Source organism: Indicator indicator, chromosome 4 (assembly GCF_027791375.1).
Source record: "Indicator indicator isolate 239-I01 chromosome 4, UM_Iind_1.1, whole genome shotgun sequence".
In the NCBI taxonomy this organism is placed as follows: domain Eukaryota; kingdom Metazoa; phylum Chordata; class Aves; order Piciformes; family Indicatoridae; genus Indicator; species Indicator indicator.
Window position 1 is genome coordinate 27,651,734 of NC_072013.1, and position 26,644 is coordinate 27,678,377.

The window sequence follows — 26,644 nt, forward strand, 5'->3', positions numbered from 1 at the left end:
TACCAACAATTAGCAGCTTGGATGTTTTGCTGTGTTTGTGTTTTAAGCAGCACCTCCTCTCCCTGAATTTCAAAGCCTGAACAAACATCACAACTGTTAAATAGCTTTGCTGCCTGAACTGCACATCGATTTGGCCTTCCAGCCTAGAGATCAGTTCAGTCAAAGTTGAAAAAGGCAAATAACATAATCATATTTTCCTCCAAGAGTGCCAAGCAGGCTTACTAGCCACCCTGGCCAGGAAGGCTCCAGGCCCAAGAAAGAAGAAAACAAGCAACGAATTAGGCACTCCAAAGACAAACAGCCTAACCTGTTACACAGACACAGTGATGAGTGCAAGCCAGATAAATCCCTAGTCCCTGCCTCTGCATCTGCACCTCACACCTTAGCACAACTTAGGAGCTATTCAATTACCTTCAAAATATCCTTTTGAAGGAAAGCTTCACTTACAACAACTCTCCATCTCTCCCCATAATTTTACCTTCTCAATATTCATCACACTACTCTTAAAAAAATCAGAACTAGTTACAGAGAGTATCAGTGACACTATAACCATTTCCAGTGCCTGTGTCTTCTTTGGTCCAGTAGTTTATCTAGCCAGCTGTAACACTAGAGAGCATCCAAGGACTTTGAGATCAAAGAAGTAAAGGACACGTCTACACACAGAGAATGAACAGTATGATGATCTCCATCTACCTCAGCATTAGAGTCAGCATGAGTGCAGCTTCTGGACCAGAGCTAATTCATAGTCCTGCTTTCACTAGAGGAAGGCTGGGAATATCCATGACTTCCAAGCAAATTTGTGTCAATGTATCTTTATCCACGACCTGGATGAGGGGATTGAGAGTACCCTCAGCAAGTTCACTGATGATACAAAACTGGGGGGATTGGCTGACACCTGTCAGGCTGTGCAGCCATCCAACGTGACCTGGACAGGCTGAAGAGCTGGGTGCAGGCAAACCTCATGAAGTTTAATAAGGACAAGTGCAGGGTCCTGCATCTGGGGAGGAATAACAACAGGCACAAGTACAGGTTAGGGGCTGCCCTGCTGGAAAGCAGCCCCACAGAGAGACCTTTGAGTGCTGGTGGACAGCAAGTTCTCCATGGAACAACAATGTGCCCTTGTGGCCTAGGGAGCCAATGGGATCCTGGGATGTATCAAGAAAGGTGTGTCCAGCAGGTCTAGGGAAGTTCTTCTACCACTCTACTCCGCCTTGGTGAGACCACACCTGGAATACTGAGTCCACTATTGGGCTCCCCAGTTCAAGAAAGACAGAAAATCTAATGGAGAGCCATGAGGATAATTAGGGGACTTGAGCATCTCCCCTATGAAGAGAGACTGAAATCCCTTGGGCTATTTAGTCTTGAGAAGACTGAGAGGGGATCTCATAAATGTGTATAAATATTTGAGGGATGGGTGTCAAGTCAGTGGGGCCAGGCTGTTTTCAGTGGTTCACAGTAACAAGACAAGGAACAATGGGTTCAAACTTGAACATGGAAGATTTCACCTCAACACAAGGAGATACTTTACAGTGAGGGTGACGGAGCACTGGAACAGGCTGCCCAGGGAGGTTGTGGGGTCCCCTTCTCTGGAGACTTTCAAAACCCACCTGAATGCATTCCTGTGTGAATTACCCTGTGTGATCCTGCTTTGGCAGGGGGGTTGGACCTCATGATCTCTTGAGGTCCCTTCCAGCCTCTGATATACTGTGATACCTCGCAACTGTAACACAGTTATGGTGGATATATGACTGCAAACACACAAGACCATACATGACCCTCATCCACAAAACATGACACCACCAGTTTGCAGTCTGCCTCTTTTTCAGGGCACCACTGGAAGAGCTGTTTCATGAGGGATCTGACACAATCTGAACTCACAGACCTGTGGTGCCAGCTTGATTCCTAATACATGAAAATAAAGACAGCATCAGGTCAAGGCTTTCTGTAGCTTTCTAGCTCCTCTGGTGTTTGAAGAGCATGGCACAAAGATCCAAAGAGGCTGACCCTCCTTGGCTGCTCTCATATCCCACTGTACATGGTTTCCTGTTAGCTAGGCCTGAAAAATATCATAGCAGAGGAGAACTTTGAACAGCATTGCTTCCTCCCTTAGGACTCAGATAAGGAAAGTCCAGAGACTACACCCTCTCTGAGAATATTCTCTGCTTGCACTGTTCTCTCTTCCTGTATCCGAGCAATTTCTACAGGCCTGGAGTAACACATTTGGAATATTTGCTGGACTACCTCTCCAACTGCAGCAGTGGGGAAAGAAAGACAAATAGATTTCAGTTTGGAAAGGCATTAGGACATGCTAGGCTGCTCTAATACACGTATCTCTGCCTGAAATAAATTCTGTTCAGCTGTAGTGCACAAGAACATAAAGCCAGATGTGCCTAAACTGCCTGTTCTAGCTTCCAAATTAGCACCTTTGGGAGTATACAGGCCACCCTCATTCAAAAGCACAACTGCTTTTGCATGGTGCTACATGGCTAACTGCAACTTGGCAAGCCTGCATGAAATTAACATCATGATATGCCAAACCATAGTAGGATGCACCTGTACAGGGCACTGTGACTTGCAAAGTATAAGCACAGCCAGAGACCGTCATGTTCTCCAGCTGCAACATACCTAGGAGGCACCTAGCTGGCTGCACTTACAGCCAGACTATCAGAAATGGGAAAAAAAAAAAAAAGAAAAGAAAACAAGTCTGTGGCATCCATCATTTTGAAATCTGACAATTTCTATGGCACCCTATCAAGCCCAAATTACCAACTCTTACAACACCATTAAGCATCTTGCCATGTAACATCGACTAGGCTGGGTGTACAAGAAGCTCAGATCTCTGTAGACTGCCAGAGGCAGACTGATCACAAAGAAACAGGGATGTGTCCTCAGAGATGTGTTCACAGTAAGCCTGATAAAAAGTGCACACCGTCGTATGTCAGAAACACAATGGTAGCAAATAGTTTTATTTGCTACATGTCAGTAAGGGAGGCTCCAAGTCATTGTGCTTCATGCAAACCAGCAGCGACCCTGAGGGTCTTGGCAAATTGCCTAAGTTTGGGCAGCATCAAGCAACAAACAGCAACAGCAGATGACTTTTTAATTTTAATTAGACCAAGGACTAAGGTTTTTAAATGCAACTCAACATCATCTTTGAGGAAAAAAGACTCTTCAACAGAAATTTCTTTACATTTCATTAACAGCAACAAAATGACTGATTAATTATGAAAACTACCTTTTAAAAGCTTTGTGGGTGTAGCACAGAGATAGCTGGATGGTGACTAATTTTCCATATCATTCAATATCTGTAATTTGGATTTAAAATGAGATGAAAACAGAAATTGCCAGACTGTCTGTTCCTTCTTTGTAAGGAAGGAGTAGCTAAGTGAAATCTTACCCTAAAATCCATTATGGTAAAGCACTTTATTCTACCCAGAGTCACTGTCACCAATACTCTTGCAGAAGCTGCTTTGTTTCAAGACAAGCATAAGAAGTTAATGTTGTGATTCAACAAATCCAACAGCTGCTTTAAGAGACTGATTGCCATTTCTGTATCTCAAACAAAGCAGCTTAATCAGACCTAACTCTGAAGTAATGATAGCAAAGCCACACAATCTCAAGCGACAGCAGCAAGATACCACTATGTAGTTGGGGAAAACTACGGATATTCCGTTCTAACCTTTCTCAGGCCTCGTCTCTCCTCTACCAGTCATCAGCCTCACTGAAGGCTGAAACAAAACCGCCACTGTTCTGCTTTAGGATAATACTTCAGATCAATCTTTTTTTTCACTCTGGCACCTTCAGAGGTTGCCATCATTACCTAAGACAGCCTTAAAAGAGAAAGAAGTCCATACTGACTACAAACACCAAGGAAACAGTATCCATGCACTTAGCAACTGCATTTACATACAAATAAATACAGCCCCACTCTTCACTCTTTACACATTACCCACGCACCTGGCACATGGTTAATTCCACAGTCTATTACAATTGCACCAGGTTTGATCCATTCACCTTTAACCATTTCAGCTTTACCGGCTGCAACCACCAGGATATCAGCTTTAGCAACCTATAAAATAAAACCAAAACAAACAAACAACTCTGTATCGCACTGGGAGTGGAAAAACACAGAGCTGCTTCACCAGCAACTTAGATCAGCTTCAGTTGCAGTGAAACTGTGTGTTTACCCACTGCCATCAGAAGGATGGAAGGGCACTGTCAGCCTTTAATGGTAACTAGCAGCTCCTTGGCAAGGACCAATTCCTGCAGTGAGAAATGATGGCCTATTTTCCACACTCCTACCCTGAACTATTGCTAGTCAACACTTCACAACCTCCTTTGAACTCCTCCACGATTCACAAGTAGATCATACTTTTAGACAAAATTAAAGCCTTCTGCATATTCTTATCTTTCTCCCTTCAAATATCCCTGCATATTTAGCTGCTCTTTTCAGTGCTAGAAACATACTCACCACTCATTTAGACAGCAGCCAAGAACAAACCCTGCACAGAACTCTATGCGGCATTTCACTAGTGGCAGCACTGTCTTGTGGGTTTATGTCCAGGAGTGCTTAACAATCAACTCCAGGGAAAGTTGATTGCAACCCCACACTAATATTTGTTCAGACAGTAAATCTGAGAGACCTGGTTACAAAGCTGGTGCTAGAGACTCTGACTAAGGCTTGTTGTCAGCTCTTGCACTGCTTCATTCATGTTTGCTTAGAAAGCTGCTATCCCCTGGAATTTTTCTTTTAATCTTCAGGAGAGATAAAACTAGTTTTAAGATTTCATTAAGAATTACCACTTCAATTATTAATCAACCTAATGACAGCCGTACTGAACAGCAGCTTAACAGTATGAAGCACTGCAGTGTTTCTGATCTTTGTGGGTTATATTCAAATACACCTACCCCCTTTTCAGCTTTAATACTTGCCTACAGAACCTGGCAGTGTTGATTGCTCTACAAAATCCAAGTAGGTGGCAGCACAGCAACACACTATTTCTGTCACTCTCACTGCTAAAGAATGGTACCAATTCTTGGTCATAGAAAATAGACTGAGAAAAAAATCCCAGAGAAAAACATCTGATCCAGTATGTCCCAGACATTAAAGCAAAAGACCACTTGGCCTTTTCATTAACAAACAAACAAAAAACATACACTGTCTCACAGGCCACTACATGAAGATTAGGGAGGGAAAAGCAAACAAAAATTACTTTACTGTTATAATTAAACCCCTCTAATTAAGGGCCAAAAATAATCAGGATCCTTTTCCAGGGGAAGTAGTCCACAACCATGCAATGAACAGGACTGGGAAGCCATTTCAGATGAAAGACAAGCCAGGCCAAATGACTCAGAGTAGCAATACACAGACCAGCCATGTGCAGCAGGTAAAACCACAGCCTCGTGCATCCAGCCTGTACTTACCTCCTCAGCCAGTGTCGAGGTCTTTGAATGGCAAGTGGTTACTGTTGCATGATTCCAGAGTAGCAGGTCATGCATGGGAGCACCAACGATCTTACTGCGACCAACCACTACAGCTCTTTTCCCTGCAACCTGGACACCTGCACCACAAAGTTAGGAGAAAGCAAAATGAGGTCATGGTGCACTCCAGTACAAACCAATAAAAACATATCGGGATTCCTTTGGTCAGTTTAAATCTGGCTGTGGTGCTTTAGATTACTCTTTTTCTTCTGGCTTGTATGTGATAGAGAATTTGAGTTGGGAGGAAGGCCATTTTAAAAATAGTTCATTTACTACCTGAAAAGGCAGACATGATGCAGCATCTCAACCAAAGTTTCAATGTGAAGCACAACCTTGCAACGTGCATAATTTCTCCTCTTATTGAGGACAACTGCACTCATAAATAACTGATAGAAGTCTCCTTACCTGTCTGCCTGATAAGCTCCATGCATCCTTTTGGTGTACAGGGAATAAAGCAGTCTCCAAGGTCCCCTCTAGAGAGTTTCCCAGCATTGATGCTACTTAAGCTGTGTTTTGAAAGAATAAAGGCCAAATAAGATTCCCAGCCTCATGGTCCACCATTCAAAAAAAGAGGTGTCTTTCTGGAGTAGCTGTCATGCTCTCCAGGGGTGAAGTCAGTTTACCCATCTACATCCTTCTCAGGTGCAACAGCATTGGTTATTTTTTCTGTATTGATGGGTTTGTCAGAGTCAAGTGGCAGCTGCACTATAAAGCCATGAACAGCTGGGTCTCCATTCAAAGAGGCAATGCACTTGAGGACCTACAAGTAAAAACCAAAACCATACGGGCTGATAAACTGTAATATGACTGATGCAAGGGAAAAACCATAATCCTATCTGGATTAAAAGATAACTCGCAATCCTATCTGGATTAAAAGATACTCGCAATCCTATCTGGATTAAAAGATACTCGCAATCCTATCTGGATTAAAAGATACTCGCAATCCTATCTGGATTAAAAGATACTCGCAATCCTATCTGGATTAAAAGATACTCGCAATCCTATCTGGATTAAAAGATACTCGCAATCCTATCTGGATTAAAAGATACTCGCAATATGTTTAACTTTTCCACCAAACAGTATAAATTATTCACTTTAAAAAAAATATATATTTTTAGAAAAATACCTGTTAAAATATCTATATTTTCCATCATATTGCTTTAGTTTTCTTTTAAAAATAAGTAAAATAAGACAAACCTCAGCAAGTTCCAATTCTTTTTTCATGAGTTAATATCTATGGGCAAGTAATCTTTTTTTAGTAAAATGAGAGGGCAAATAATTAATCTCTTCAGTTCAAAAGCAAATTTGTATATTTTTTCATTACTGGTTATATTACTTACATCGGCTTCTGTTGCTGTGTTTGGCAGTTTTATGTGATTGGCACTGATCCCAATCTGCAAATGATAATACCAACAAATTATCTAATCTCTGAATTGACTTCAGAGATTGATCTGGCTATTCTCTCAGTACAGCCTAGCCACAGCAACATTCTGTCACATTTCCCAGGTCTATCTCCTGCTCCCGAGGCTACGGTCCCATTATTTGGAAATACCATCAATTAAAGAGCAGGTGAAAGATTAGCACTTTGCCTGCTTAGATTGGTCCATACTTTAACTGTCCTGAACGCCTTTTGACATGCACAACAACATCTTGTCTTGACAGCATACAGCCTTGAAATGTCAGCAGAGCTGCCAAGTATTACCTAGGGAAACAGGGCCTCATCTACATTCCCAGGCCTGCTGTAGCATGTAATGTACCACTCATGACAGATGCAAGGCACCTGCAGGTACAAGACATTCAGGGAAGATAAGTGCATGGCCATGGGTCAAGAAAGACAGAATATAAGCAGTTCAGACACATGTTATCTAGGTGATGATCACACAAAAAGTGACACCAACCCACCCCGCTTCACTAAGTGTCACTCCCACACTACTTCCTTAGAACAACGAATTCAGGCCAACATTGGTTCCTCCAATACTGGCAAAACTTAAGACAAAACCATTTGATTTGCACCTGTTTTTTTCATATTCAGATTTGACCTACTGTAGGAGGATAGAAAGAATTGTTAAGAGGTGGTCATTACCTCGGCAGCAGCCTTCAGCTTCATATTAATGTAGAGGTTCGAATCATCCCGATCGCCAACCTAAGGTTGAAAAGACAGTTGAGTCACACTGCAGAGTACAGACCAAGTCACAGGCTGAGATGAGCTTAACCCTTATCTTTCTTTAAGCTACATGAAGAAGGCAGAGGTATTCCTGAACTGTAAACCACAGTGATAGAAGCTATAAGTAGCAGGAGCTAACAGAAACGTTCTCTCAAGTAAGAGGCAGATAAAGGCACATTGTCTGATCTCCAGCACAAACTCTATTTACACCTGTTGAAAAACCTAAGAAACACAGTGCCCTCCAAAGCAGAAAACACAGCCTACCATCTCATCTGATAAAGTTTAATTTCTAGCTAATTAACATGATCAGCAGGTGCTGAACATTCAATTATCTGATTAAGGCTTTCAGAAAGTCTGGGTCTTTTTGATACCCAGGAATCTTAATTTTATGCACATACATGTGCCTTGATCGAGAAATTTCTTCTGCTGCTGCTTTGTACCTTGAGAATTTTCCTGCCAAATAAAAACCAACAAAACAAGAACAAAGTGATGCACAAAGAGAAAGCAGCAAGTGAAACAAACGCCTGTAGTTTTTGGCAGAATTGGGTGATTACAGTACAACCTCATTTCATAGACTGCCTGTAACATCCAGGATGTTTTGTTAAAGGTAATACTCCTTGTAACCCTAGGAAATGAAGGACTAATATGGAAAAGTTAATAAGCAAACTCCTGAAACCCCATTCCCCAATGCTTGAGAGCTACCCCTGGCTCAGCCAGAGATTACAAGCTGCTGGAGTGATTGCATTACCTGAACACTCAGCATACATCAGTTGTTCTTTCATGGGGTTAGATAAATGGTCTGTCTCCCACTTAAAAGTCTGCTGGGTTTAGGTAAAGGTATGCCTCAAACAGGGCAGGAAAGAAGCAAGCAAGCAGGCATTGAGAGACATCAGCAAACAGATCAATCCCATATGTTATGCAAAAGATGACATTCCTGACTACAAGACAAAAGAAAGATAAATTGACTTATTCTTTGAGCTCAGAAGACACCAGATACCTCTCAAGATGGGTATTACATATCAGGGGTGTTTACGTTATCAGAAACACAGTTTCCATTCTTTACAGCTGCAATGGGGAAAAAATAAAATCACCTTAATTCTGCCAACACAGGCCAAATCCCTGTACTTAATGAGAGGTTTTTCCCTCTGCAGGCATTTCTGCGTAGACTCACACTTCTGACAGATATCAAATTCAATGAGATTTTGTTCCATCCACTGCACTCAGTCTTCTTAGCCAAAGGTGTTCTCAGTTGTTTTATTGGCATTCTTTTCCCTACCCTTCCCCCCTTGTCTCTCATTTTGATGTTAACAGCAGGCCAAATCCCTTAAGAAACAGATCAAAGATTTCTAGTACAAAGACATTGCTGAAAGCTGACAGGCTTTAAAGCTCACACAAATGCAGAAACCACAAGCATTGCTTCCACCTAATAGGCAAGAAGCCTACTTTTACCATTTCACAAACATAATGCTCAAGGATCTGCAGAGATCTGACTGAAGAACAAACCCACAACTGAAAGACCCCAAAATGTTTCTGGGCCCTAGTACTTGGGGAGAAGACATCACAGAACCACATTACTATCCCACAGGAAACCGTTCTTCGGCTCCTTATCAAGTGTCATAACTTGCAAGTCAGCTTTGATGAAACTCATCAGCTCTGCAAAGCAACACAGATTTTCTGTAGTTGTCTTTAAAGAAACAATACCTGCAAAATTGCAAGTCCTGGTCTGAAGCCTGGAAATTTCTCTTTCATCTCAGTGACTTGCTGCTTTAGTCTGTCTCTCACTTGTCTGAAAAGGGAAAAAACAAAACAAACCAAAACCAAGATAAAAAACAAGATATAAATTAATCAAGGGGCTGAACTCTCATACAGTAAGGTAAGTCAGGAGATGAAAAGATGACAGATGGGCAGACTGGCAAACACTCTTATAGCTGCACACAAGTCTCAGCAACCTCCAAATAAGATCAACGCCCATAAATCATTAAGGTGCTTTTAAAGTTTTATTAAACTTATCTTTTACCTTCTTTTTTTTTCTTTAAAGACTACATTGTGCTTCACTCTTCTTCATGGTCTCATAGGATACATGGATGAAAAAGTAAGTACAATACTTGGGATGGAAATTCTTGGGATTTTAAGCTTCCTAATAAAAAGCAAATCTTCTTTCCACATATGCTATACCAAATCTACCTGTATTCCGGAAGCATCAATCACAACACTGTCACCTATGCTGTCCTGGTAAAGAATGATGAATTTACAATGGTAAAACTAACTCTGTTAAATAGCTAAACAAATAGGAGGTACCCAAAGAAACACCTCTTCCACAGCTGGTCAGTTATTATGTGTTTTTATTGCTTGAATACTTGGCCTAACCCAGGGTAGGCTGCAGTCCTACCCTCACATTCCTGTCTCCAATCTGCTTCTGTGCTTGCTAATATGCGAGAAAATGGCCCTGTCTGAGAGCTTCCAAACAAGGCAGAATTTTTTTCTATGCAAGCTGAAAGGAGAATGGGACATGGACAAAGGAGAAGCAGTAAGAAAAATTAGGTAAACCCTGGTACACAGCTCGAGTGAACTGTTCAGTGAAAACAAGTTTAAGGATACAATTACTAACACAAAATTTTGAAATGGAACCAGTAAAGGATTCACTGATTAACTTAGCTCAGATACCAACTCATACCTTGTTTACTGTGTAAAATTTTGGAGATAACCAGTACCCATCACTGATAAATTAGCTGTGAACAGTTCAACAGCCATGAGTGGCACCATCATCTGGCCCTATGCACATGATCTCTCATCAGGGAAAGTGGTGGGGAGAAGGTCCGGGTTCCAGGCCCAACATGGTCTCTCAGATTTAAAATTGTCTAACGCCTGGATGCAGCCCCATCACTACTGGCCTGTTTCCTCACTAGAGGCAGCTGAGATTCAGAGGGAACTGACCACAATGGAAGGTGGCTGCAGCGTTTCACTGCAAAAGTAGAAGATACTCCCCGCCCCGAGGCAAAAGCCAGGTAAACAATCCTCACAGGACACTAAATCCGTAATAGGCTATCCTCCATGTAATCTCTAGCCCGTGTCCCACCCACTATTCGCAGAGAAAAGCAGGTGCTACCATCATGCTTAGCAAATACACCTTGCTCCAAACATCCTAATGTTTAAAACACATATAGTCTCCTTGTGCTCATCTACCTGCAAATCAGTATCACAAGGTCTCCTACTTCCCAGACTGCAGGAGGTGCTGTTGGTGCCAGCTCATTAAAAATGCAAACAACGAAGGTACAGGGGCAGAGCAAGTACCTGATGCCAGCTGAGGGGCTGTGATTTCTGCCATATAAATTCCAGGATGACAGATAGCCAGATAAGCCAACTCTACGCTACAACTACGCGCTCCAAATCAGAAAATTCCAGAGGCAAGAAGAAAGGGAAACTGGAGCAGTACACTGCTGTGCTGCAACCCAGCAGCACAGGACAGTCACAGCTGGCCCAGCCAGAAGCAGCCCTGAGGCTGTTCTAAGTCACACAGCCTCTTGCTCCATCCCGGATCATACGTTCCTCTTGCTGCCTCTGAGGAGTGGGTTCAGAGTATTTATAGGTGTTTGTGTCTGGCCAAGCTGTTCAAAATCTCTTACCAAGCTTCAGTAAGAGTTTGTTTTAAATTTTACTTAAGAAATAGTAGTTCCTAGGCTTCCTTTACCTATCACCTCTGCAAAAGACACACAGACCAGCTTGCTGTGACACTGCTTTAGGAACCCATCAGCCTTGTCCTAGAAATCCTTCACACTGAAGTGACAAAATTCATCTGCTGGGTGACAAAATCAGCCTCTCATGCTCCAGCTCCCTTGAGAAGCAACCAAATCTACAGCTGCAGACACAGCAGGGCCTGAGCTCAAGAGCAGTCAGTAACAACTACACAACTATCCCAAGGAGAGTCAGAAAAACACTGTGTGTAACTAATGAGTGGGTGGGAGGGTCAGCTCTTTGAGGGAGGTTTTTCTGAGAACAGTTTCCAGTGACCCAGTAAGGAAGGCAGAGCACTGGTTTGTGGCCTGCAAACAAATGTATCATAATCTTTGAGACACAATAAAATCCTTATAAGGGACAATCAACTGGAAAGGGTCTCAGGTCTGGGTTTTACTTTTAACCCAGTCTTCTCAGTGGAAGAGAAACAAGTCCACTCAAGGGTCTAGTTTTCCTCTGTGAGGCAGTGTTGTGGTGTGCTTTCATCCCCAGCAGGCATGACTGTTTACAGAGTACATTGATGACATTTTCTGTAATTAGGCACTAGCTCACTTCTCCTTCAGCTACAGAAGAAAGGTGACACACAAAGTGGTGCTGCCAGCACTGATCTAGCTTAGTAGCCTTCAATCAAGAAATGCCTTGTTAGATAGCCACCTAGTGTTAAGCACCACTGCTCTCCAGTTACCACAACAGCCAAAGTTGCAAAGGTTGGGAGAAAACACAGGGAAAAAAAGCCCAACTTTGTTTTATCACTGCAGACTTACAAAATAATCTTTGAAGCTGGCAGCTATTTAGAGATAAGAGTTTGCAAAATTCTACTGTGGACTTCAGGTCTTCAAAGATAAAAAGTTCATAGTGATAAATTAACATTTTTATTATCTGTACAAAAACACTTTTAAGTCTTCAAATATAAACTTTCAATTGTACATGGCCGTTCCTCCAAAGCCTTCACTCTGATGCCAAGACCCCTCCTCTACCCACATGCCCTTCCACAAACAAACCCACACTGCAAACAAGGGTCCAGGGTTCACATGGGTAAAGGACAGCGCACACCTCTAAGCACACAGTGCAAAAAACAGCTCCCAAAAAACTATTAGCCTTTCTTTCTCTAGATTGCAGCACTGAGCTGCATTTAGATTTATTAAATTAATTTCCCAGAACAGCAAAGGACGAGCCATATTCCTCCATGTGACTGAAGTACAGCTCCCATGCCAGTGCCTCCTCAAGGAGATCCCAGCCACTACACATGTGGGATTATGTACATGCAATGGCTCAGATAGTTGTGGTGCAATCATGCACATCACCACGATGAAGATCTCCCTAGGCTGTGTTTCTGTTCCTTCTTGGGATAACAGGGCCCTGGGTCTACGTGAATACTGCCAAAGGTATGATCTGACAAATACCTCCTTCAGGGACAATGATGCTCTAGAAGAGACCTACCCACAATGAGGAGGATTTGGCCTCACTGCCTGGATCGCAAGTTTCCCAAGAGTTTCAGAAATGTGCATCAGAAGTGTTTTTGCTGAAACCTTCCACAAATGGCTGTTCATGATGATGTCATCCCCAGGTCCTGTACTATCTTGATCTGGGCTAATGTCCCTGTAGTCATTCCTCCTTAGAGCCTGCAGCTCTGCCACTGCTCACTTTCTGGTGCTCCCATTAGAAACTGAAAAGGAGAAGGGGAAGCTTGTTGCTTCACATTGCAAACCTCCATGGCACCATGTCCTAGGTAGCCAGACAATAGCATTACCTTCAAATACTATGAAGAAGCTGCAAGGAAGTGTGCCATAGAAGATCCTATCTGTAGTCATTGCAATGAAGAGATAGAAGGGAGTTTCCCTCTGGGGAGTCAGGGGCTGTCTGTCCCAATCGAGTGGAACTAGAATGGGAACTGCCCTGGGAAAGTCTGGGAATGCCACTAACAACTCAAGTGATGGCTCCAGTTGAGGGAAGACACTGTTTAGAAAACCCAACTGGTATCTGTTCACAAGTTTCCTACCATACTACTGGATGATCCTGGCACGCTGTCATTAACCGACAGGGGAACCACCAGCTTCTTTCTACAGCTCCCACAGATTTCAACCACTCTTTTACTTGTGTCAGCTCAAATACTTGTCTGAGTACTCTTCAGGCCAGACAGATACAGAAAGAAGCTTTTGCTTTCTCATAGGCTTTTTTGGTTGTTCAGAACGCTAGTCCAATGGAGTCCACAAAACAGGTGAGCTCAAGCAGCAGCCACTTGCAGGGGATGAGATGGGCAGCATTTGAGGAACTCCTCAAATGTGCCCAGATGCCAACATAAGAGAGTTTGAGTTTCACATAAAGCTGAGTTAAAGAGATGTCCATCCCCCTGTACTCAGCACTGGTGAAGTCATACCTCAAATACTGTGTTCAGTTCTGGGCCCCTCACTACTAGAAGGGCCTTGAGAGCATGTCCAGAGAAGCGCCACAAGGCTGATGAAGGGCCTGGAGCACATGGCCTATGAGGAGCGTCTGAGGGAGCTGGGGTTGTTCAGTCCAGAGCAGATAAGCCTGAGTGGAGACCTCATTGCTCTCTACAATAGTCTCTTCTCCTTAGTGTCCAACGACATGACTAGACTAAATGATTTCAAGTCAGAGTTATCAAACATTAGAGAATCTCACAAGACTGAGACTGCAATATGCAAGTGGTACTAGCCCAAAAGAGACTTGAGTAAAAAATACACAAATAGCCTTTCAACGTGGGTGTTGAGATTTAAGACACATCAGGCCTACTCTTCAGAAATGCTCCACTGTCAGTTGGATGTAGATATGTTGCACCCAGCAATACCTCACATTGGCTCTAGTAACTTTTTGGAGATTACCATTTCAAATTTACAATTTCTGTCCAAACTCCCGGGTTATAGAGAGGAGGTACTGAGCAAATAAACCTACCTCGTCAAACAGCACTTGCACGGCTTCCCAAATCCTGTTTGTAAAGCATCTCAAGTGCATCACGTACATACATAAAAATATAACTCAGTCCCTTCACACATGCCTGGGCCCTTATCGCAGTGCAAAGGTGCCAAGCAGCCACACTGCAGGGCTGATGCTCGATGCGCCACCGAGAACCAAGCAGACACACCGGCTGGGTTTTCAGGGGGGTAATGCGGCCGTGACACCACTTTAAATTCTTCTGAAGGTCTTTAATACCACCTTCATTTAATTACTCTGAACGTTTCCAGCCAGGAAGAAGTGAGCTTTGAAAGCAACATAGTGAAAAAACTTTGGATTCTCTTCAAATCTGCTCCATTCCTGCAGAGCCAGAGCAAAGGCCACAGCAAGCCCCATTTCCCCGGGTAGCAGGGCTGGGTCCCCCGGGGCAGCACCAGCCCACCAGCCGCACCGGTTTCCTTCCGAACGTGGCCATCCCTAAGGGTAAAAAATCCCCACTGTCCCCACAGACTTGCCCTGCCCGAGGAAACCTCCACCCTGCACATTGCCAGGCGCATGGCGGGAAAGGGGGCGGCCCCGGGGTACGTACGCAGAGACTATCTTGCCGCTGAGGATCTCGGCGGGGGCCATGGCGAGGATGGGGAAGAAGCAGCAACCGAACACAGCTGGGGTTCCCAAAGCGTCTGCAGGACAGGCTGCCCCCACCACTAGCCTACTCCGCGCCCCACGTGGCCCCAAACTTTCGGCGGCCGACCCCACTGCGCAAGCGCTACCCCCGCCCCCGAGGAGGGAGGATAGGACCGTGTGTCCTCCCCTGTGCTTCCCGCCCCCATGAGTCGCACAGAGCGCTCTCGGGTCTGAGGGAAATCAGCGAGATGGCCGCTAAAACGCGTGGAAGCCTCCGGTGATGGCCCCGGCCTTTCCCGACACGCTGCTCTGCGGAGAAAGGGCCTGAGCAGAATAGGCCGGCAGCCTCGGTTATGAGCGCTGGGAAGGGAGGGCCAAAAGCTGCCTCCGGAACGGGAGGCTGAGGAGTGGCTGTGGGGGGTGCACGTGGGCTGTCAGCCCTTGTAGGGGGGGGGGGTGTGTGTGGAATCTGCAGAGCCATTTCCTGCCCATATCTTTACGGGCATCGCACGTCAGTGTAAGAAGCAGCCCTGTGTTTCGTGTCCTTCCAGTACTACTGTGGTATTCCTCACAAGGAATTCTTGAGGATTTCGACACATTTGTCTGCCATAAAGTCACCAAATCACTATCTAGCCGGTGCAGAAACGGAGCATAGGAGCTGTCAAAGAGTGAGAAACAGGTGCCTAACAGTCACATCCAAAGGATGTGGTTGAAGTAGGTAATCCCGTTAGATCTGATGGAGCTACAGGTTCCTGTCAGGCAGCTACTTGGAACCATGCAATAATTTTTGTTGAAAGAGACCTTCAAGATCATCATGTCCAACCACTGACACTGTACTGCCAAGTCCACCACTAAACTATAACTGTTAGCACTGCATCAACATGTCTTAAGTGCTCCACTGCTTCACTGTTCTAATACTTTACAACTCTTTCAGTGGTGTTAAAGGCTTTACAACCTTTTTTCTTTTTCAGTGAAGAAGTGTGTCCTAATACACAATCTAAACCTCCTCTGGTGCAACTTGAGGCCATTTCTTCTTGTCCTATTGCTTGCTACTTGGGAGAAAAGACTGACACCCACCTCACTACAACCTCCTTTCAGGTAGTCATAGAGACCTATAAGGTCTTTCCTCAGCCTCCTTTTCTCCAGATTGAGCAATGCCAGTTCCCTCAGACAGTCCTAATAAGAGTTGTGCTCTAGATCGTTCACCAGCTTTGTTGATCTTCTTTGATGAGCCCAAAACTGAATGCAGTATTCAAGGTACAGCCTCATCAGTGCCAACTCCAGGGTGAGAATCACTTCTGTACTCCTGCTGGCCCCACTATTCCTGATACAAGCCAGGATGCTATTGGCCTTCTTGGCTGCCTGGGGACACTGCTGTCCTCCATGTGTGCTGTTATTTATATCACCAAAGCTTCTTCTTGGCCAGCACAGACACCTCAGGAGCTTGCTTTAGAGAGTCAGCTTTCAGTAGTTTTCTCACACATACAGCAAATAAATGATTAGGGTTCAGCCAGAACGGGAGATGGGAAAAGCAATTAAATGTCTCTGAAGCAGACTTGCTCAGGCAAGATAATGCCACCACACAGTGGAGTTAAGGAACTCATTGGTATTTCTTGCTAGCATCTAATACATGGCTAGAGAACAGGTCCATGATTCAAGAAACCAGTGGTCAGGAACTGGGAACTAGCAGATTTGGGTCAGTGATGGGGTGTGCTCAGAGATTTAGGTTGATGTTACAGAGTAGTAGCACGACAGTAGTAGCACATTCCTGTGGCTGCAGTAAAGCAGTTTTCTTATTGTGTGGTGGGAATACAGCAAAGAAATGGGATAATCTCATTGCAAATTAACCAGCTATGTAGAAAAGAGGTTGGATGCTAAAAGAGCAATGTTTGTGCTGAAAACTTGAGACTTAAAAGGTCTGTGTGAAATTCTTTCACATACATTTTTGCTTTACATAGAATACATAGGTTTGGAAAAGTATAGTGTCTGCTCAAAGAGGTTGCTGAGAAAATATTTGATTCAGCTACTCCATAATGTTTGCAGAGGGATTTGGGGAAGTGTCAGGTTTTGAGAAGGAAGTAGTTCAGGCCTCGCAGCTTCCACTAAGGGCATGAAACTATAAAGACAGGAATATACGGACTCCTTTCTTTTAGAAGCTCAAAAGCTTTATGATTGCTTCTTGGGTGTTCTAGGAGGCAAATATAAACCATACATAGTTCAAAACTTGTTTGTTTCCTTTCATAGCCTAACAGGTGACAAATTTTCTGCTTTTTTCTTTCTTTTCTGTAGAAAGGAGAGCTTGTTACCGTGAGTGATTAAATTATCCCAAGTTAACAACGTGCTGTAATTGTAGAATTCAAAGTCAGAAATTTATATTTAAAAGAGACTTGGAAAAAGAGAAAACTTTGCATTTTAGAGCTTTTTTACGTTAAATAGAAAAAGCTAGAAATAATTTTTTCTTTTCTTTTATTATGTATTCCCTTCTATTTCCCAGAAACTTGCAGTATTATACACTGAAAACTGAGACTACACAGTTAACTGAGAGAAGGGATTTTTCTAGGCTGCTTAAAATTCTGTGCCTTATTTGTTTCTTCTGTTGCCTTTATCTGAGGCCTGAATGAACTATTTTTGGGGAAAAAAACCCATAGTGTATTTTTTTAAATGCAAGAGACAGGCTTCTTCAGGTAAAGATGGGATAAGCTCACAGAAACAACTTTTGCGAAAAAAAGATTTGACACTCAGGATGGTAAAAATATCAATATAATATCAATAAAAAATATCAATAAAAATATCAGGCAGGGAAAAAAAAGTCACATTATTTAAAATGTTCAAATTTCCTTATTTGCAGAGTGAGCAGAAGAAGCTATTGCCATCAGGAGCTGTAGATTCCTATGCAGAGCTGCTGACTTGCATGATTAGCAGGTGTGTAAGCATTAATGTCACTTGCTGCTTTTCTTAATGCCCCAGCTCCAAAAAGATGTCTCGTGACTACAGATCAAAACTGAAGGAAAAAAAAAACAAAACTGCCCACCTTCAACCACTGTGAGGTGGTGACTTGAATTTATTGCAGAATCTTAAAAAATAGGAAAGGAAATAAAAGATAATTCCAAACAACTTCAATTATTTTTGAGCCAGATTCCCCATTTGGGGAAGGGACAGACTCATGACTTTTAGATGTTTCTGCCAGAAAATCAGACTAGCTTGTGTCCTTTTATCATAGCAGGAATTTATTTCGTATTTCTAACTTGTCTCGTGGCAGTCAAGTACTAAAGCTGAGATTGTTAGAAGTTGTGTGTCGTGCCTTTATGTAAGAACACGTTCTTTAGTATTTATTCTTAATTGTCATGCTGAGGTCAAAATACTGAAAATGGGGTGGGAAAGGAACAGAAAAGGGATTATGTGATGAGAAATACCTGAATAGACTTCTGCTCAAGTCATATCAGAGACAAACTCAGCCCTGAAATTCAGTAAAAAAGTTAAAGCTACTGTTCACATATAGCAAAGAAACACAGTGGAAACCAGACAAACATTGTGAAAATGTTTACAAACTTGGCAGCAAAGATCAATGTCTTGTGCTTTCATTGCCATTCTTTTGACTATATTAATGCAAAATAATAGAAAAAATCCCTAGTGCCATGATAAGAACAGACAGCTCTGAGCACTTATTTTCTAGTGGCTGGTAGGATGAAGAAGGATAAAATGTTATACTCAGGGTGAGAGGCACTTCTCTCTTGTGAGTGTTGCCCCAAAACAGTTGTTCTGCCTGACTCACCTCTCTGCCAGGCACCCCTGGGTTTGATTTGGCAACTTCAGCAGTTTGATTGTTTACCTTTGCATCCACCCACTCTTACCCAAGATTTCAAAAGTCATGGAGGTTGCTTTTTAAAAAGCCATGAAGGCTGCAGAGTGCATGCCGGAAAGACTTTCAGTGTTACTGATGAGCTAACAGCTGTGCCTCTGATGGCACAGGATCTCAGAAGCTACAATTTGTTATGAGAAACTGACCCCAGATCATCACACTAAGCAAGAACAGTAGGCTTTGCTTCATTTATTAAGTGGGGCAGTTAGGATAGGACAATGTCTTCAATAAAGGAAGAGGAACAGAAAAGTTATATTAGCTTCATAAACCTTGGTCAGAAAAGAGATTTGAGAAAGCCTGTTTGCAGGGGCACACCGGAAGAATAGTAGTAGTCTTTAATTCTTTAAACGTTGGGAGGAACATTTCCTGCTTACAGATGCCCCACTGAACAATGCAGGATTGGTTAACTGAATGATGTTACCCTAGAATGTACCTTATCTACCAAGATGGAGAACACAGCTTTGTAATGTGATAACAGTGATACATGCTATTGGTAAGTTCTCTTTGGTCAGATGACTGAACTTTGACATAAGGCTTGAGACTGACCTCAATGTACATGCTTTGAAATAGCCCTTATAGCTGAGCTATGTCAACGTAACAGTAGATAGCAGGAGCTAAGATTTTACCTATCATAAAGTGTTTTCTGATTGTAGCTATCCCCTTATCTGTTTAGTTGTCTCGTGCCCCACCCTACCCATTTCTGACATGTCAGGGAAGTGACATGTTGGCGATGCAGCCAGCTGTTGGACAGTTACTGCAAAAGTAATTGTCTCTGCCCTTCAGGGTTCCTGGTCTGATGCCTGAACTAGCAGAGCAGGGACTTAGAGTGCTTCTTATCCACTTCAGTGCAAAGGCAGACAGATTAATCAAATCACTTAAAGAGTAGTTTTAACTACAGTGAACTAATTTTCTATGAAGCAAGTGAAGAGTACTTTCATCCCCAGTTTTTCTGGCAGGGAGGTAAAGTTAGTTGTGCCTAACCAAGTGGCAGTAACAAAAAAGCCTCTGAAGTGCTTTGTCTGACCCATGTCTTAAGTTTGCCATTCACTTGCCTAACATACCAGGGTTCTGTATGGACCATAGTCTGTCTATTGTCCTAAAGACACCAAAAACCAGCTCAGACTATCTCCAAACTTCCACTTGTGTTATTATGCCAGTGACACAAATTTGTATGTACCTGAGTGCATTTTTCATAGGTTGCTTTTCTTGTTGCTCTTTTCAATAATTTCTTTTAGATACGTCACCTTACCTTTGCACAGAAGTCTTCCAGCACTTCTCATTTACCTCTTAGGGATCCTACAGAAGAAATGTCTTGTTAACAGTTTGAAGAATTCTGTGTCACACTTGATTGCACTGATCAGAGCGCTTGACAAATATGGGCCCTAGGTTGTCTTGACTCTAATGTGAAGAGATAATTCAGAGCAAAGAAACCCTTTTTCTAAGTAGTCCTCTCTCTCACATAAAAACCATTCCTACTTACACAGCATGTTGTCTCACTCCCTGCAATAAACAACAGCCTAATTCATTACCCTAGCCTGCCTGTGAGTAATGTATTACTATGTTTTCCAGATAAGGTAACTGAGAAAGAGGGATTGATTGCCTAAAGCAAAATATAAACACCAGCAATGAAGTTGTTGGAAATGACAAACTAACTTGTCATTCCCAACTCCTTATTATTCTCTTTGGCTAATAATTTTCAGTTAGTGGCTTATGGCCACTAACTCTGAACAGTAAACAAGCTCACTGTATGCTTATTCCACACTCATTTATATACCTGCCTATATACATGTGCATGTGTCTCCCAGTTTGTATGTTTTATATTGCAAGCTTTTGTGTAGCAAATGTTTGTCAGCTTCTAGTTGGAGCAATTGCATTTCTGCCATTTTGCCTAGGAGCTGTGTTATTTGTCTGGTATTTAAAACAAAACCTGCTGCATTCATAAATGAGGCCGAGTCAAGCAGAAGCACCAGATTCAGAGACAAGGCTAATGCTTGCCCTGGAGCTGTGGTGTGTGTCGATTCCTGCATGCTCAGCTGCATCAGGGAAAAGCAGTAAATTAACCTTGCAAGTCTGCAGAACTCTCTTGTCTGTCCTGTATATCTCTGGGAGAGAGAGTTCTCAAAAGAACAGCAAGGCTTGCTCATGCCTGCTATTGTGAACTCTCTCTGAGCATTCTGATTCATAAACCAGCTTGAGATCTGATGGCATGAAATGGTCTGTCCTTTCCTGCTATCTCAGAGGTCCTCAAATAATCTATCAGGGCAGTGTAATGTTTCATCCTAGGGCTTGTGTCAGCTGCAGCTGGCAAAAAGCACATTAAGGCCCCTTCTGGTCCCCCCCAGCCATCATTTCAAAGCTGACCACTTTGGCATCTCCAGCCTGTGCACCCTGGAGCAGTTGCTGTGCTTGCACATGCAGTAGTTTTGCTCTGGACCCCCACTGCTTGCAGAGCAAACCATTATGAGCCTGTGCTTAGAAACTGGGCCTAGAGAAGAGACAGTGACTGACCCTTGCCCAGACTATAGGAAGATCAAAGCCCATAGACTTGATGTGGTGAGCTCAGCAGTGGGAAGTTTGCTTGGCCTGTGGTTCTTCTGTGTGTCCTAGAGCTTGCAGAAAGAAATGAGAAGAGAAGCTTGGAGAAGAAAATCTCCTTCCATGAGGACATGTGTGCCAAGCTGTGATGGTATTGGTATCTGTTATACCAGCCATAGCTGTGTAGGACCAACATGCACATTCTAAAGGACACTGAGTGCCCGTACTAGTCAGAGGATCAGCAAAGGAGACGTTGTAGTGACAAGTCAACAAGGCCAGATTTGTCCCTAAGGCCTTTCCTGCAGCATGACGTTTACAGTAGTGTAGGCTCTGACCCTGTGGACATACACAGTAAAATGTCAGTATAGGCCAAGTTCAGTAGAATGCTCTGAACTGCTGTCATGGGAGATGCTCCCACGTTTGGGACCTGAATCTTCCTTGCTGTTTCTTTTGAGGATTCAGTAGCATTCCTGGAGCTTTGTGAAAGGATCTGGTGAATGTGGCAAATTTTTTTTGCTCTTTATGGACAGATTTTTATTCCCAGCCCCTCTTACTTTGTATAATTTTTACCAGTTACACAGTGATGATGGTTTTGTGCTCCAGGCAACCTGTGTGGCTTTCAGAAGAATGCTGAGGAGCTGCTTTCCCAGCTGTCCAGCAATCTGAAAAGGGGTGTCTTGACATTTTAAATGAGAACATTTTCACACAGGACTCTGTGGCAATTCATATTTTTTTCTTTAAAAGAGTCTACTTTTGAGGCAGCAGACATGGTGTCCTTCACTCAGGAAGGTGCCCTTCACTCAGGCAACACAATCGTGAGTGCTCATGACAGAGAAACATTACAGCTTCACTGGAGGGGTGATTTCTAAAACCTGGAGAGTTGTCTTGTATTCGCTCACTGGGAAATAGAGTGACATGTAGGCAAATAAATTAATTTCTTTTTCAAAGAGAAGAGTGTAACATTTCTGTAGCATGTTTATTGATCACCATTCAACTGTCTAAACTGTCTCCCTGGTCTAGGGAGAAGAAAGGTGGAGATACCAGCACCTTACAGGCAGAGAGGAGGAACAAAGTTTTCTTGGGTTCCCCACCTCACTTTACTCTTTTGACCTGTTACCTGGTGTTGGTGAGCCTGAACTCTGTGTACCACACATATATGTATCAATGACATTATGCATGCACACAGACTGTCTCCTGGAACTAGAGAACCCCGAGAATGAAGGAAATATTTTATGGAAAATCTTGGTATACTTTCAGGTGATACTGTGCCTTTTAAAGCAGGTGTAAAATGAAGTTGTTGATGATGTATAAATATGAGCCTGTTCTCAGATTTGCTTAGTAACATTTTCTTATGAAAAGACATTTCCTGGTTGAAATTAATGGCAAGTTTATGGCAGTTTAATTTGAAATGTGCTTATTAGGGAACGTTTCTGTACAGCAGGGATGCACAAAGCATGCTGAGATTTAGGACTCTGAAGAAAATGTCTTTTTCTTTATCTCAGCCTTGGAAAAAATTAACATACCAGAGAGTTAAACACAGCCTGCATCCATAGTGATGCTGAGTGCCCAGAAATAGGTTTGAATTAAGAGGATCAGGCCTTAAGGATGGAAAGAGAGAAGCCTTTGCTGCTCCACCTGTCTATCACCTGTGACCCTGCTGTAGTGTGGTTTGTGCCCCCATTTCACCTTCCCACATGTGGCTGCAGTACTGTTCCATCTCCTGCTTTCCATGGAGGTACACAGCTCTGTAGGAAGAATATCCCAGAATGTGTTGGATGGGACAGGTATGGTTGTGGATTCGTTGTTTCTGTAGGAATACTTTTCTGGTTTGGAAAATCACTTTATGATATGTTTTTGGTCAAAATCCCTCTTGGGCAATTCTTGCTTAGCTGGATCCAAGTGCTGATGAAACCCGTGAAGTTATTCCTATGTCTTTTGGTTCAGGAAATTTGTCAGGCATGTCTACATCCCTTTTACCGGTGGATTTCTCTTCAAGTGTGACATTATTGTTCATCAGCACTGACATTAGCAACATTAGTGGCATTTTAAGAGTGAAAACAATAAAAAATAATGATTTGCTATTCTATAAAGAGAAGCCACTATCCTCATTCAGACTGAGACCTTAGATTTTACTGACAAAGGATGCTGTGAATGCATTATTAACATTAATATTTCAATTTATTTTATATAAAGGACTTTTTATTTGCACCAATAACAGTGTTAAGTCTTTTAAATTCAGCACTTTGAGGCTGTTCAGTCTGGAGAAGAGAAGGCTCTGAGGTGATCCATTGTGGCCTTCCAGTATCTGAAGGGGGCCTACAAGAAAGCTGGGGAGGGACTTTTTAGGATATCAGGTAGTGATAGGGCTAGGAGGAATGGAATAAAGCTGGAGGTGGGGAGATTCAGACTGGACGTGAGGAAGAAGTTCTTCACCATGAGAGTAGTGAGAGCCTGGAATGGGTTGTCCAGGGAGGTGGTTGAGGCCCCATCCCTGGAGGTGTTTAAGGCCAGGCTGGATGAGGCTCTGGCCAGCCTGATCTAGTGTGAGGTGTCCCTGCCCATGGCAGGGGGGTTGGAACTAGATGATCCTTGTGGTCCCTTCCAACCCTGACTGATTCTATGATATGCAACTGGGCTACTGCTGTACATCAGGACTAGATTACTGGGGAAATCTAACTCTGCACACCTGGGAGCTGGCATTGGTGTCTCCCCCAGCTGCATCTAAAGAAACATAAATGCTTCCCAAAATTTACCTTTTAAATTTAACAACTGATGCTGGAAGCTCATAGTGTAATGTTTATTATATCTTAGTTAAGCAGGATTGCTACAAGGGGAAGAACATCCATGCTATTAGCTAAAATTACTGATTAACATACGCTCACACTTCCCTTTAGTCTCTGTGATTTACCATTTTCAGTTGCCCCAATGTTGCTCAGTGAGCAGGAAAAGCAGTTAGGATATGTAGCTTGGATTTTATCTTGCATGTTTCCCATCACTACCCTTCTTGCAGATTTTGCAGGCTTAGACTCAGAAGATTTATATAATTTTGTAACAGAAGGCTTATGTGAAAGAGCCTAGTCAATTTGCTTGCCATTGGCTGTATGACATCCCTTGAAAGGCCCTGGGAAGTAGAGGATGGAGGAGTCTAGTAGGTGGCTGGTGTCCTGCCAAACTACACTGTGGGGTAGATGTGTCAGAGCCTGTGCTGAGCATCTTGATGAGCTCAGGCTTTCCTTCTAACTGTTGCAAGTCTCACCATGGCATTAATATGTGCTTCAGAGATTGGACTCATAACCTGGCAACTTGACTGCAAGATGAATTTGGGCTTGAAACTGAGCAGGTCGACTTACTTAGGATGAGTCAACAGCAGTACGCAGATCCCTTCTAAACCTCCTATATCATGGTCTCTTGTGCTAATCACTGCAGATACAGCACACTCACCCAGCAGAGGGTCAGTCTCACACTTTGTGTGACTGTTGTACTCATGGCAGCAAGGTTTCCTACAAAGAGACACCAAATTTACATGTTTGTGCAATGTGATGCAGTCAAATACAGGTATGCAATCTCAAACTACTGACATCCTCATGTGTGGATGAGTGTTCCCAATGGGCAGAGTTAGACCCATGGGTTCAAGGCATTATGATGGGGGTCCCTCCTTCCTATCCATGTACCTAATTGTACTTCTGTCTAGCTTACTTCAGTGCCCCACAGCTTGAGCTCCAGGTAATTATGTAAAACTGATATAACAAATATATTTAAAATTTCTTTATAGTAATTTTTGGGTTGGAAGAACGAGAAGGCTGGGAGAAAATGGCTGTTTGATGTCCAAGCTTTGTTGCATCTTTGGAACCAAGGAGGCTGTGATAGGGAAGAAGGAAGAAAATTCATGTCAAGGTGAGAGATACTTACAGAAAGTACTTTCAGCAGTGATGCTTGAAAATGGAACCAAGGGGGGAAAAAAAGGTATTTTTCCTCAGCTATTGGGCTGCATAATGCTAGTTCTTACGTGACAGTAATGAGAGGGACACGCTTTTCCGTTGACTCAGTGATGAGTGTACTCAGGGTTAATGGAAAATGTGAAGACAATTTGCTCTAATAGCTGCCACCTTTGGCACTGGGCTTTCTTTAAAACCTAAGATGTTCGAAACCTTGTTAACTGGAATACTTTCCAAGTTTTCATGGGAAAAGATAGCCCAGCTCTCTACTTCAGGCCCCTTCAATCATCAGTCAGAATACTGATGGAGGAAGGGGCAGAAGCATCTGCTCAAAGTAACAGACTAAAAAGTCCCTTGTTTGGTTTTGGGTGCCATGGTACTGTGGCACCCCACAAAGGGTCCTGATGTAGTGCTGTTCGTGCTGTGCTGTGGTGATAGTGTGCACTATGTGAATACTCAGCTCATGCAATTGCATGGGAATCTTGTCATTGGTTCTATGCCTATGTCAGTGAGTTCTGTTTTCACAGGTGATGCAATACCCATGGTACAATCATACAAACGTCACAATATAGGTGCTTGACCCTGTGGCAAAAAAGCAAACAAAGAGTAAGGGTAAACAAACAGCTAGCCAAGGCAAATAAAGAATTAGAGGAAGATAAGTTGCTCAAGATTTAAAAAAAAAGATTATGAAGTGTTCTGGATGCATACAGAATTTTGTTCTTGTTGTTAATTACCTCTGAAGAATCAGTCAACATTTCTTAAGTAGGGAGAAATATTTTTTCTAGAGTGGAAGTCCAAAGTAAATGCTCCTCATTCAGCAGGAATAGAAATCAGTGCTCCTTTCCTCAGTGCTGGAGAAATATGAATGTCACAAAGAGCTGCTTTAATATTACTCTGTGAGGTCTAGACTGGGTTATCTGTCAGCTACATTCATGGGCATGCGGTTCCCTATGGGCTCTGAAAGCTAAAAGCACAAAAGCAATCACTGCAGGTGTGGCTTTAGATTTCCTGAATAAGGCACTGACTCTGCAAAAGGTAAGGCAGATACCATGTCTGGTAATGTGGAGGTGAGCACAGGATGAAAAATCTGTGCAGAGCAGAAGGACATTTTACATTGCATGTAGTGAATGTCACAAGTTCACTCCCTCAGTGCTTTTCTACAAAACTCCAACAGCTGTATTCAAATAATCCTGAAGGATTCTTTTGGTAACAGCAGTGCTGTCGCTTCCAGTTCTGAGGGAGTGATGGATGTCAGTTGAACCTTTACCCCCATCCCAGCAGTGACAGCACATGCTGAACCCATTCAGAGAGTGGCAGTGTTCCCAGTGAAGCACATGCTCTCCTGAGCTTCAGGAACGGAGCTGGGTAGGCTAGACAGCGTTTTGGCCAAGACTTTTC

General features: G+C 43.0%; 1 protein-coding gene across 1 annotated transcript in view; it reads right to left on the minus strand.

The window, feature by feature from the left end:
- Positions 1 to 14,920, minus strand: part of MTHFD1 (methylenetetrahydrofolate dehydrogenase, cyclohydrolase and formyltetrahydrofolate synthetase 1) — a 38,173-nt gene extending 23,253 nt beyond the window's left edge. The window contains exons 1-8 of the mRNA XM_054400087.1: positions 14,880 to 14,920; positions 9,347 to 9,431; positions 7,565 to 7,624; positions 6,822 to 6,875; positions 6,105 to 6,241; positions 5,887 to 5,987; positions 5,425 to 5,561; positions 3,958 to 4,069 (exon numbers count right to left, since the gene is read on the minus strand). Of these exons, the coding sequence (XP_054256062.1) occupies positions 3,958 to 4,069; positions 5,425 to 5,561; positions 5,887 to 5,987; positions 6,105 to 6,241; positions 6,822 to 6,875; positions 7,565 to 7,624; positions 9,347 to 9,431; positions 14,880 to 14,920 (727 nt within the window). The remainder of the gene's footprint in view (positions 1 to 3,957; positions 4,070 to 5,424; positions 5,562 to 5,886; positions 5,988 to 6,104; positions 6,242 to 6,821; positions 6,876 to 7,564; positions 7,625 to 9,346; positions 9,432 to 14,879) is intronic.
- Positions 14,921 to 26,644: the final 11,724 nt, after the last annotated feature.